At 38.3% G+C, this 13,452-nt stretch overlaps 2 protein-coding genes across 3 annotated transcripts in view; one reads left to right on the top strand and one right to left on the bottom strand.

Moving 5' to 3' along the window:
* mov10l1 (Mov10 like RNA helicase 1) overlaps positions 1-2,695 on the top strand; it is a 70,567-nt gene extending 67,872 nt beyond the window's left edge. Inside the window, exon 26 of the mRNA XM_078234616.1 lies at positions 1,769-2,695. Coding sequence (XP_078090742.1) covers positions 1,769-1,802 — 34 coding nt within the window. The 3' untranslated portion in view covers positions 1,803-2,695. The remainder of the gene's footprint in view (positions 1-1,768) is intronic.
* LOC144507954 (transcriptional regulator QRICH1-like) overlaps positions 2,695-13,452 on the bottom strand; it is a 43,459-nt gene continuing 32,701 nt past the window's right edge. For both annotated transcript variants that reach the window (XM_078235553.1, XM_078235552.1), the window contains exons 6-9: positions 10,613-10,721; positions 10,158-10,309; positions 7,577-7,667; positions 2,695-6,508 (exon numbers count right to left, since the gene is read on the bottom strand). In XM_078235553.1, coding sequence (XP_078091679.1) covers positions 6,319-6,508; positions 7,577-7,667; positions 10,158-10,309; positions 10,613-10,721 — 542 coding nt within the window. In that variant the 3' untranslated portion in view covers positions 2,695-6,318. The remainder of the gene's footprint in view (positions 6,509-7,576; positions 7,668-10,157; positions 10,310-10,612; positions 10,722-13,452) is intronic.

Raw genomic sequence — 13,452 nt, forward strand, 5'->3', positions numbered from 1 at the left:
TCTTTCCCCGTAACTCTTCACAGCCTTTGCCCAGAAGCGGTTTCAATGCCAGGAAACAGAGTTCATTTTCCTCGCTATCAAGACAATATTCAAGCAGCTATAGCACCAAGGTAATCTGAGGTCAATATGGGCCAGACCCATTGGTGAAGTCAACTGGGCAAAAAAATGCAATGGGGCGAATTTTCCCATTCCGCCCTCCACAGGAATCATAACAGGTGAGGTTTGGACCTTGGGCGGGATTTTCCACTTTTGGGGCAAGTGCAGCCGTAAAACCCTGCCCAATGTTTCTGATTATTGGAGGTCAATCATTACAAGATTGCTCAGGAAAGTGATCTTGGCCCAACCATCTTCAGCTGATAATTCAGAGAGTCTCTTGATATTATGCAGTCAGGACTGGTGAAGTCAGCTGTCTTTATCTCCTTGAATGATGACTCTAAGCAGCCATGCCAAGCTGCACAGAACTTGGAGAATATTCAGGCTTGGGGTGATAGGTAATTGCCATTTTGAATAAGAGCCCAGCCAAAACCAATGGTACCACCATCTTGTGGCTCAAGATTGATCAGAAGCTTAGTTATTAGAAAAGCAGAGTAGAGGCAAGGTGTATATTGGCAAGTGACTCACCTCCTGAACCCTCCAAAAGCCTCAATCAAAAGTGTGATTGAATATTCACCTCAAATTGGTGTGGCCGCAGCAACACTTCACATCAGCACCAGGATAAAGCAGTTCACTTGATAAACTTAGTGATAGTTTCTATCACGTCATCGTTTCCCCCCTCTGCTACTATGGCACTGTGACTGTAGTGTTGACTACAGAATGTCCTTCAGCAATTTATCAGTTATTCCAGGAGCATCTAATTTTTCAATCTCCAATTTTCCACCTCCATAGACAATAAACAGTAATATCACTTTCATGCTTCCCTTCAGTTCACAAATCATCCTCCTTTTGACATGTATTGTTATTGTGCCATTGTCACTGGGTAAGTACCAAGTATTCCCTGCCTGCACCATCACAAGAAGGCGCACCATCACAAGAAGGCACACCACCACTTCCTCAGCAAGTAGGAATAGGCAAAAGCCATGATTGGTAGATGGGTTGTAGTGCATTGAAGTGTGTGAGCCTCATCATGTATATGGTATTTAAGGATTCACTGACCATTCGTGAGTTCATTGAACTTCTTCAGCACTACATCCAGTTCCTTGCTAGCTTTGACTACTCTGGCAGTCTACTCCCACTGCCTTTGCAGTTTGTCTGTGATCCCCTGTGGATAGATTCCTCTCCCTCTAGTCCAGCATGTCTATCAAGGCATCCAGTACTGCATCAGAAAATCTTTTCAGAGCACACACTCCCTCCCCTGTTGCACCAAAATATACTCCACTTTTTACATAGTCCCTTTCGTAAACCTTTTCAGTTCCTGCTCCAGCCAGAACGTACCTCCCTTTCAGAGGTAGAAACTGGTTTTAAGGGAGGTTAGCCCCTCAGAAATTTGCCTGAGCAGGGTAGCCACTCGACAATGCATTTAGCAATCTTGCAAAATAGCAGGCAGTGCATAGTTTGTATTGTGACCCCTGAGTTGTCATAGGACTATGTTTGTCTGCAGCAACTTGATGTCATGTCAGTGTAACAGATAGAAAATGGTGTTTGCACCAAGCTGATGGTGGAGCAGCCCAACTTGAACAGTATCAGCTGGATATTCACGTTTAACTGTACAAAGCTCTTGCCTAAAGTTGAAAAATTATTTAAGCTTCTAATTTTTTCTTTTTATCTGCAGATTTGATGCATCTGTATCCCAGAAGACCTGCTAAAATATCGTGTTTTGTTTTGGAACTTGCTTTTTTTTATAAATAGAGGAAGACCTCTTCAGAGGAAAGTGCTGCCATCATAGTTTGTTGCTGGTTCTAAAGATTTTTAAAATGTGTTGAGGCGAATGGTCCTTTAACTTTGATTTCTAGAAGCATAAGAATTTGGTTAACTCAAATTACTTTTACGGCAGAGGTGCATTGAATATATTCAGTAATGGGTTATGTTTGTGTTGAATCACTATCTTATTGTTTGAAAATTCTCTAGTAATGTTGACACAATTATACTGCATATTTTCTTCACAAAGCTGCTTCTTAACTCAAGGCCAGGCCACAAGATGGAGCACTAATGCAAGTCAGAATGTTATACCTCATTGCTAAGTGGCAAGATAGGAGAAATGTGGTGGGGTGGAGAGAACTATAATTCTATCCAACCAACTAGTCCTGCTGCTATATTAACAGCAGTGATGAGGAAACTTACAATTAGGACCCCTAGCAACTAAATGAGTCTATTCAGGATAAGTATTGACATAAAATAAAAATAAAAACAATAGCTCCCATTTTAAAAGTTAACTAAGTTGGGAGGTGAAGTCATCTTGGGCAGCTGTGCACAATAAGTACAATGAAATAGAATGCCTATTATGCATAGCAGCCAATTCATTTGACTACAGTGGAGCTGAATATCAGACACTGTCAATGACAGCTAAGATAGTACCTGCTTCACACCACTCTGCCTGATAAATTTCTGCTCCTGTTTTCACTATGTTCTCCAAGTTTCACAAGATTCCCATTGGAGTGTCCAATACACAACCTCCAGCAGATCTAATTGCATTAGTGAAGGTTTTCATCCCACTTTGTCCAGTGCTGGAGCACCAATATTTTCTTTTATTTTGGTTGTCCAGCTGAAGAACAGCTTGGAAGGTTCTAAAAGACAAACCTTTTTAATTAAGCAGGTGTGCTCCATTGACAATGGATGAAAATGTTTGATACACATGTTCATTACTCATCGTTAATCTGTGCAGTGGATCTTGGCTGATCTGATTAAACTCAGCACCCCACCTTCACATGTTATATCTCAAAGGACAAATTTAATTTTTTTAAATACTTTTGAAAAAGGTTTGAAAATTCAGATCATTGAAGCCTTAGTTTGTGTAAATGATGAAAGGAAGCAACAGTATTTTGTGGAAATGAAAAATTCAGAAGGTTTTTGTATGACACAGCTTCTCAAAACAGTGTCCACCTGTGAAGTTTAATATTAAAGCACAAATGTTAAACTTTCAGTGTTTGTTATTTCACAGCTGGAGTTATGGTTAAAATGAATACCATTTCCATATATGAATCAATTATTAGAAACTAAGTTGAAGGTCATCCAAAAGGGAGATGTTAGGAGAATTCTTTTTGGTTCCAAGATTATTAGAGCTTGGCACCCCTGCAAGAAACAGTCCTTACTCCTATCATCACCATGGACCCGAGAACAAATATGTTGCCTCATTGTCCACTCCTCTTTCCACTGGATGCCTACACCTGTATATGTACCATGCCTTGTGCCTTGAACCGTTCCTGAATTTACTCAACACAGAAAAATTCTGCAGATCCTAGAAGTCAAAATGCTGGAAATACTTAGTTCTGTTTCTTCAGATACTATTGGACAGGGCAGTGTTTTCACCCTTGTATCTACTCCTTCCCTACATCTCCTGAGCATCTCACCTTCTACATTTCTCAATGCTCATTTCATGTATTCTTCTCCTGAATCTTTAAGATTGCTTTCTCTCCAACCTTTATGCTGACCAGCTCCTGATTAGCTTCTTTCCCCCATATGAACTGACCTAGATTTTAGTATCCCTTCAACCTGGCATCACCTATGTTCTCTAAAATGCCATGAGCAGGTGCAGAAAATAATCAAAAAGGTGAACTCCAGATATAAAGGTGCTGCAGCTACATAAAACCCTGGTTAGACCCACTTAGGGTACGGAGAGAATAGGGTTATAAAAATGATACCTGGACTTCAATCTTAATTATAAAGAGATTATACAATTTTCTCCAGAATTTAGACAGTTAAGGGATGATCTGATTGAAGTCTTCAAGATTCTAACAGGCAAAGATAAGGCAGATAAACTATTTCCACTGGTTGGAGATTCTAAAAATTCATTAAGCAAAAGGTATTAAGGGATATGTGGAGTTAGGCCACAGATCAGCAATGATCTCATTTGAATGGCAGAACCAGCTTGATGGATGAATGGCCTACTCCTCCTGTTCAATGTTTCTCTCCACTTGTATAGTCTTGATCAAATCCTGGAACCAATGGCCTTTAGAAATCAGTTCTGTCATGATCTTGAAGGAAAAACCTAAAGCAACACTTCAGCTACACTAACTTGAAAATGCTCCGTTTATCCCTACTCTCTACTTTGTGTTCATTAACTACTCTATCCACACTGATCTGACATTAACCTTTAGTGCAGCACCTTCAAGGAGTTTGGAAACCAATTGTACTAGTTCCTATTTACCCTTTCAGTTACATCCTCAAAAAAAAACTTAAATGTCTGGGAAAAGCAAACCTAAAACATTTTTAAAGTCAAGCTGTCTTCAGGCAAAGCACAATAACTACTTACCAGTGACACTAATTTCTCTGATTCCTATTCTTATGCTTTGTAACTGCCTCTTGAGCAGGCATTCAAAGAGGTGAAATGTGCAACATTCATAAACATAACAATGCATTTATTATGAGGATGGTAGACTAACTAGTACTTTCATTCATTACACCAAAAGCACTCTACACAACTAGTTCTAAAATGCTTCTGATCAAAGATTTGGACAAGATCATGACACACAATGTACAAATAAAACAAACAGCCAAGTATGGGTATGTTGGGTAAAGTTTCTGTATGTACATTGAAAAGAAATTTACCCTCAGATGGCTGGGCCAATTCCCTTTTTAAAGAAACAAATATTGCTACGGTATTAAAGGATTTTAGATTAAAGTGGGATGTTTCTGTGAAATTGGTCATGGCTTGAAGTTTGGAACCAATAGTTTCTGAGAACTCCCACATATGCCTTAAAACAGGTGGTCAACAGAAGTACTAAGATATCTTGCCTTAAGAGCTGACATTTTTTTTAAAAAAACAGCATAGGGTGTGTGATGAGGCAAAAACAAATCCTCATTAGGAACATCACACCAATGGCACAATATTGAATCCCAAAATACTTGGGAGTGTTTTTGATGGATAGTTAAATTAAAGCCATCTGCAATTAGATGTACTTGCCCATCCTGAACGAAGAATACAAGAGAACCAAAAGGGAAAAATACTGAAGAAAAAAATGCATGATTAGAGGAAATGAATCAAATATACACTTCCAGCTCCTGCCACTTGCATTCTAAATGCATATGTTTGAATAAGCTTTAGCCAAACTGATATCAGTCAGTTATGTCTGATTAGCATTTAATTATACTAATTTGGGAGGATCACCTTCAAGATTCTGAAAGAAAACCATGTACAAAACAAACCAATGGTGCATTTTACTTTCATAGGCAAAATTTATTGTTTCTACCTAGACCAATGAAATTAGTGAATGATCTGTATAAAAAAATTACAAAGATAACATGATATCCCTGGTATGCACTACATGAGTATAACAGTATTGATTTTATTTTAATCAGTGATTCAAAACAAATTAAAGTGAAAAAAATATATAATTGTCCCCATAAAAGTAAAAACCACCAAACCTAACTATTCAAAAAGCTTTCTAGTACACTATAGTCCATAAGAAATTATCCTGTGCCTGTCTAATACCAAGGCACAATATCACAGGTCCGTGAGGTAAAGTTGATCCGGTTTAATACCCAAAGCCAACATTTTTTTTTAAACCCAATTTAATTTCTGTTCATGCAAATGCAGTTTTTATATTTTATAAAGTTTCTTCTCAAAATCTGTAGTGGAATATCCACATTAGGCACAGAAGTACACCAGGTACATTACATACAAAAAAAGACACTTAAAGAACATGTCAGTCTGCGAAAGAGAAGACTGTTCATGGAAGCATCTGTAATAAAGGTCGAGACAGAACTGGAGTCTAGATTCAAACATGAAGTTAAGTTATACAATGATCACAATGATCTGTGTTGCCACAAATTGGAATGCACATAATTTATATTTAATTTCAAAGCTCCATTAAAGAATTTATAGATGAAGTAGCAAACTTTACTACCAACTGGAAGAAATAGTTTTTAAACTTTCCTCTTATTTACAGTTTGTTCAGTTAGACAGTTACATTTTTCTGTATAGTTTAAGGAAACAATAGAACTGGTCAGGCTTTTAGAACTGGAATACAAATCACCCACAAATTCACGGGGTTTACAAATTAACATCCATATTCATAATACACAAGTCCTCAAGCACACCGTGCATGAACATCTTCTGAGGGAGCAGGAAGCAGCAAAGATGCTTCTCTTTCACAAAATAATCTTCCTATGACTTGCTATAGACTGGCAGGTCCCCCACCAGCAGCCTGCTTGAAAAACTTCTCACTAGAAGGGAGGGATCTGCGTAGTTACATAAGCTTCTTGAACCTCCCTTATCATAAGGATTCTGGTCAACATTTGTTCCATTGCCTCATTACTGACTGGCTGTGTTGAATACCAGATTGGGCTATTTGGCGCAACCACTGGTTCAGCATTCAAGTAGAAAGCATCATTACGCCCTTTAGCACTCTGTGGACTACAGAAAAATGTCATTATTACTTTGTTATTCATATGGTGGTACAGAAAAATTAAAATGAAGCAATTCCCAAGGTATACAAGCAAAATCTAATAGCAACAATAACAAGATATGGAATTGCAAATTATCTCCTTGTAGAGTTGGGCAGTAAGCTTTAATTCCATCAGACCATGTAAATAAAGCAACAGTTTTGTATTCTGTCAGCTATTGACTGAAATTTACACCAACATAAATGTGCAAAATTAGACTTGTGTGTACATTGGTAGTAGCTGAATCATATAAACAGCTTCAATGCCAATTTAGGTTATCTAATTCATCTGGAACATCCAGTTAACACAAGTTATACTTTTCTCAACATCATTCATGGTTTAAGAGGCTTAAAATTAATTTGCATGTTTTATGTAAAAGTTTATAAAAGGTAGAAAAGTATGGATTACATACAAATACAGAGTAATTAAGAGTAATGAATGCTTGGAGCATGACACTGGATCACAACTAGTTTTAAAAGAACCCTGCTTGATTTTGTCACAGAGTCTTTTTTCAGTTTCAGTAAAACCACAAGTTAGTTGTAATATGGATAATGGGCTGGATGACCATGTCTCATTCTATACTTAATTTAACTGATTTTAAATGGCTCTACTAAAATATCACAAGAAAAAGGCGAAAAAGTCACACTTTCAAATTATTTTCTGCCAACTTGTTTGAAATGCAAGATTAACTGGAAAGGAGCCAGCTTGCTGACAAATAAGAAAGATCCAATCAACCAAAGGGATGATTTTTTTAAATGGAATTCATTTGTGGTCTACAATCAACACAGGGTAAAGCATTCAGTGCAGATATTTTGTATCATGTACATTCTCTGGTCTTTTTACCATGGGAAGATGCTTTCATAGCATGATAGAAAGAAAGGTGTCACATGAACAGTCAACCTGAGACTGATTGGTATCTGCGTGAAAATAAAGCCTTGATGATGAGATGAAATAAACAAAGACATTCAAGAGCAGTGAACTGTGCAATGTAATATCACAATTACTGGAAACTGGACAGAAGGAATCCGGTATGCCTCACCATTTAAAGAGGTAGAAGTCATAGAGTTTTATGGGACACCTCAAGGGATTCTCTGAATTTTCAAGTTGTTCAACGTACATATCTTCTGTGACTAAAACAAAAATGAAAAACATCAAGCATTAAATCCATTACCTGCTTTCTAATAACTGATTCAACAAAAATTATACTTCAGCTTTAAAAATAAATGGGAATGACTAGCTTTGAAAAGCAGTTTAAAAACAGCAAGTTTCAATGAACTTTTTGAAAGTGCCACTTCCAGCTCCAGGGCTTGAATCCAAATCCATTCCATCCACGACCAAAAGCTTGCTCTTACAGGGGACCAACTGAAATTATTTTATGTGGTCATTCATCAGTTTATAGCAGGGCAGGCGTGAGCCTAAGGCGCAAGGTTCCCAAATACTGCACTTTAACATGGACAGACCACAAGAATGTTTAATGCAATGATCTCCCAAAGTTACACAAGTGGCCTGGATTGTTGCCACAACAGACAGCCTCTCCACCATGACGAACATGGCAGAGGTTCCCAAAAATAAGTCCCGCACCCAGATGTTGCAATTCCCATTTTCGTGGGAGAATTTCACTGAGACAACTGGGCATTTAAATCATCAGCTCCTCTCAAGTTAGATTTTTGTTAGTCCAGGAGTGAAAAACCCAAGTGTACAGAGTAGACCTGGTAAATGCAAGTCTGGACTTTTATGTATTTATTTGGGATAGCTAAAGTACCCTTTTGGAGAGGTAAAGTACCTATTTGGATACACCCAAGGATACCTTTGGGGGAAGGGCAGGTGCCTTTTGGGCCAGGTATGGTGGCCTTTGAAATTGTTAATGGTAGGCATAAATGTGTGTAAAAAGTGGATTAACTGTCAAGCTCATTGGGCGGCACGGTAGCACAGTTGGGCGGCACGGTAGCACAGTGGTTAGCACTGCTGCTTCACAGCTCCAGGGACCTGGGTTCGACTCCGGGCAAGGGTCACTGTCTGTGTGGAGTTTGCACATTCTCCTCGTGTCTGCGTGGGTTTCCTCCGGGTGCTCCGGTTTCCTCCCACAGTCCAAAGATGTGCGGGTTAGGTTGATTGGCCATGCTAAAATTGCCCCTTAGTGTCCTGAGATGCGTAGGTTAGAGGGATTAGTGGGTGGGATATGAGGGTAGGGCCTGGGTGGGATTGTGGTCGGTGCAGACTCGATGGGCCGAATGGCCTCTTTCTGTACTGTAGGGTTTCTATGATGATTTCTATGATGTTGAGAGGAACTGTCAAAAACACCAATCAAAAGGGAGCTGTCCTGGCCTTTAAATCTTTCAAAAGGATTATCTGGAGTGTGTCAAAAAAAAATTGCTTGCTATTTCACTTCATCTGATGACACATGCCTGAATGTTTCCATTACTGGATTAATGCTGTTTGACGGATTTCACAACCATACATGATCACAGTAAAGTGGCTCTCATTTCATTGTTTGATTGACAACCACAAGTGGTTATTGACTCTTTGAAATGGGACTATGAATTCCAATGCATGCGGTTATAAAGGAATGTGCACTGAAATTAAATGTTTGTTGTTATATGGCTTTATGTCCTTGAAAGAACTGAAATGAACGTGTGTGTTTCTTTTTCAATATAGTTAAGTCTGCAATAGGCACATAGAACTTTGTTTCATCTCTGCATGGATCCAGAGGTCTTCCGATGGTGGATCTTGGGTGAGTGGGCATGGTAGGTGCCAGGGCAAAGGATGTTGGCAAACATTCGTTGACATGAGCACTAAGTTAGCATAGGAGCTATAAAAGGGCCATAGGGAAAGGTTACAAGGGCATATGTTTGCACGGATGGTATGTAGGGTTAAGGGATGTGGGTACATGACATGAGGTGGCATGAAGCCTGAAGGGATGTTTCATCTTTTATTTGTTCTTAAAATTTTGAACACAGTGCCAGAGCCAAGCCTTCCGCTCAGCCTGCCTCTGCAGCTGGCATTCACCTCAGTACTTCCAGGGTCGCCTGACTTCCAAGAAAGTGCCTGCTCCTGACTTGCAGATGAAAATCCCGGCCACTGAGTCAAGATATACCAGTGGCAGATGGGAGGGAAGGGAAAGATTTAATTTCTATTTCATAAATTCTAAAATTGACCAACGTAAAAAAAACTTAGCAAACTTAAATACCTATTAGTGGCAAAATATATGCGACACCAGCAGATGCATGGTCGTGCAAGAGGAGTGTATTGAATACTTACATATAGTGCTTCAAACAAAACAGTTCAAGCTTATCTTGCAAATAGTGGCAGATAATGGGCAATGGCCACAAAGTTTAAGCAGTTACATATGGGTAATGAGCTTGGAAATCAACTCATTATTTATAGTCATGAAAGTACATCAGCATTCTCAGTGCTATTTACCTGCTGGTATGAATAGGCTTTCTTGTCACAGACTTCTATTGTAAATACAATAAAAAGACTTGCATTTATATTGCACCTCCCTTGAGCACAGACATCCCAAAGTACTTTTAAGTGTAGTCACAATAGTAACGTAGGATGCAGCAGCCAATTTGCATGCAAACGCCGATATCCAAGACACGTTTTTAAAAAATGTATAGTACCTTTCTGTCCAGCTTGAAGTTGTCCATATAATCGTAAATATCGTATACTAGAGCACTTATCCTTTGAATTGCCTGGATTCTTCTTCATCTGTTTTAATACTTTGGAGAAAGCTAACTTAGAGTGTTGTTCAACTGTTTTCAGCATAAAATACCTGCAAAAATATATCAAAGTTTGAACGTATATCTAATTGAACTAAAAACTTATTTCTTTCAAATTTACCTCCCAGTTAAATGGTCTACAGAATTATTCCATATTAAGGAACTAATAGAAAGTGTTGCTTAATTTTGCTCATCTTATATTAAAATAAAATGCTCTAGACAAAAGAGCCAGCCATTTTTTGCAAAAAACTGTAATTTCTACAGTACATTCTAGTCCACAAAATGCACATGTTAATTATTCCTCATTAATCCCTAAATGAGTGTTTTCGGATTAATAATACAATAGCAACTCATACTTGGTGTTGAAATACATCAGCGTGTACAGAAGAGTAGCTGGAGAGTGTGCCCCCAGTTGTTTACAATCCCATAGCATCTCCTCAGTAATACGACTAGGAATGACATAACCTGTTGAAAAAATGATTTTTTTTGTTTCAGTGGCTTATTGCTTAAAAAAACACATGTTTACGTTTTTCATTAACACATTAAAAGGTTTTATAGAATTGCATGTACAAACTCTATGAAGGAGAGTAAATTTTACACTCCTATTGAATCCCAACTAACAAATTTGAAGCAGCAATCTTAAGATTTTGTTGTCATTAAATCTTATGGATTTATTTGCTATGTAAAGATCAATGTCCTTAAGCTAAGTTATGCAACATTAATACATCACATCAAGTTATCTTTAAAAAGGTTAAAGGAGTAGAAAAGCAATATGTAAAGACCAAATCTCATTTATGTTCTATATACAACTTTGACATGTTCAACATTCGCTAATAATTTCAAGACAGACTTTCATATTAATTTCCAGTAAATACTGAAGTAAAATCTTTGGAACAGTTACAAAATCTACTTGGGTTTGTTTTAAATTATATATGGCTCAATACAGATGAGGAAAGATACACCCCCACAAATTAAATGTTCCTCCATGGAGCAGTCATAATCCCTTTGCTCAGTGAAGCTTCAAATCAGGACCATTCAAATTGTTTCAATTAAGAAAATCCCCACTGTTCACATCTGCTTACCACTAATAGGATGTTTTCAGATTATTTTACCCAGCAATAAAAAAAAGTTGCTCTTCAGCTCATCGAGCACCACCCACACAGTTACTGCCCTGACAATGCATCACTCACAATCTTAGAAAAAGCACTTTCTAATTAGTGAATTTTTAAAAAATTGATATTTAAGAAATGGCCAATTTGGGCTAAGTTACAAACAAGTCTTACTGAAATTATCATATGTATCCATCAGGAAGATGAGAGAAGATAATATAGCAATCCACTAAATAATTCAATTTATACTGAAAGTATCTTTTCTCTGCCTGTTTTCTCCCAATAGTCTATCTCTTCTAAAAGCAGCAACTGTACTACAATTTGTATTTATACAGCACCACATGTAGGCATTTAGGGGAAGAATAAAAAACATTGAATCAAAGAAATTAAGAGGGTAACAAAAAGCTTGTCCAAAGAGGCAGATTTTAAGGAGGGTCTTAAAATTGGAAAAATGAGATGATCAAGCAGAGAGGTTAGGGAGGCAACTCCAAAGCTTAGGACCTAGAATAGAACAACGGTATGGCCTCCAATGGGGAAGCATAGGGAATAGAGACTTCACTTAGGCCAAAGTTGGAGAAAGCATGCTTGTTGACAAGGTTGGAGGAGGTTACAGAGATAGGGGTGGCAATTTTAAATTTGAGGCTTTAATGAACCATGAGCATGGTAGCGGATTATTGAGCACAGGTGTGAACAGATTTGGTGCCGAATCTTTAGTTGGGGGAAACTGCTGTTACCAGCCTGCTTGCTGAAATGCAGTCCTGGACACAACCTATACGGAGTGGAGGGGTCAAGAGGAAGCGAAGTAGAACTAGGTGGGTCAGCATTACCTGACATCATAGTTTCATATGATGTCATTGAGGGACAGCATGTAGAGGAGAGATGAAAATCTGTCTGGTCCTCTCGAGGTAACAGTGCAGGAGCAAGAAGAGAAGCAACTGCAGGAAATTCTCAAGACTGGTTAGTTAAAAGCGGAACCAGGTGAGGGGCAGTCCAACTCAACTGTGCAATGGAGGAGAGACATTAAAAGAACAATGATGTGGGCAATCATGTCAAACGATGTACACAAGTCACAACGAATGAGGAATGATGCACCCTGATCAGTCTCAGAGGATGTTTTCTGTGACTGGATGAAGGCTGTTTCAGTGCTGTTGCAGGGAAATCCACCTGACTGGAGAGGTTCAAACATACAGCTCCTGGAAAGATGGACATGGATTTGGGAGGAACCAACATGATCAAAAACTTTGGAAACAAAAAGTTCAGAGATTAAAGTACTAAAGTAGATGCAGGGACAAAGTTCTGGGGTAGGTTTTTTTTTCCAATGTCGCAGATTTGAAAGGGGGATGGTGGAAAAGAACAGTACTTAGAGGTAACCAGTGCTCAGAGGCAAGGACAACCCTAGTCAGATAGAAGGTGGACCAGGGAAATGGAGGAAGATGAGAAGAGTTTCCAAAACGCTTTGAATAAGAAAAAGGTTGCCCCGCATGAGCTACAGAAACCAAAAGGAAAAAAAGGCAGGGATATTTCCACTGAATCTTCTATCACCAGAGAAAATGGGAAGTTTGGCTAAAACCTAAGAGTACGCAAGATAATATTCTTTTTTTTTTACAAAAAAAACTTTTAATAAGAATTTCTCATGTTGATCTTTAATACAAGAACTTTAATTATATACTGAATGTTCCATGCTGACTTTTTTGCTGGCATCTGGGGTCATGTTAATTCAAGAGTTTTTAAAAAATATATATTCTTTATGAGACACTGACATTGCCCTCGAGAAGGTGCTAGTGAATTTAAGTTAGGTCATATTGGCAAACAGTTTGCGAATCACTCCCGTATCCTTTGTTTCACATTGCATATATGTAATCCAGCATGGTCATGTTCTGTTGTTAGTATGGACTTCATTCTGTATTACATGCACCAAATGCATTGAATGCTGAAATACTGAGGTCACTTTGGTGATTTGATACAAATGCACTGGTCCACAATCCTAAGGTACTAGAAGGTAAACAAAGGGAAAACTAATATTTCTGCCCACCTGAAGTCTAACAATTCCATCGACTTGACGTGTCCTAGAAGCATTTGCATTACTG

The sequence above is a fragment of the Mustelus asterias genome, chromosome 19, assembly GCF_964213995.1.
Source record: "Mustelus asterias chromosome 19, sMusAst1.hap1.1, whole genome shotgun sequence".
Lineage (NCBI taxonomy): Eukaryota > Metazoa > Chordata > Chondrichthyes > Carcharhiniformes > Triakidae > Mustelus > Mustelus asterias.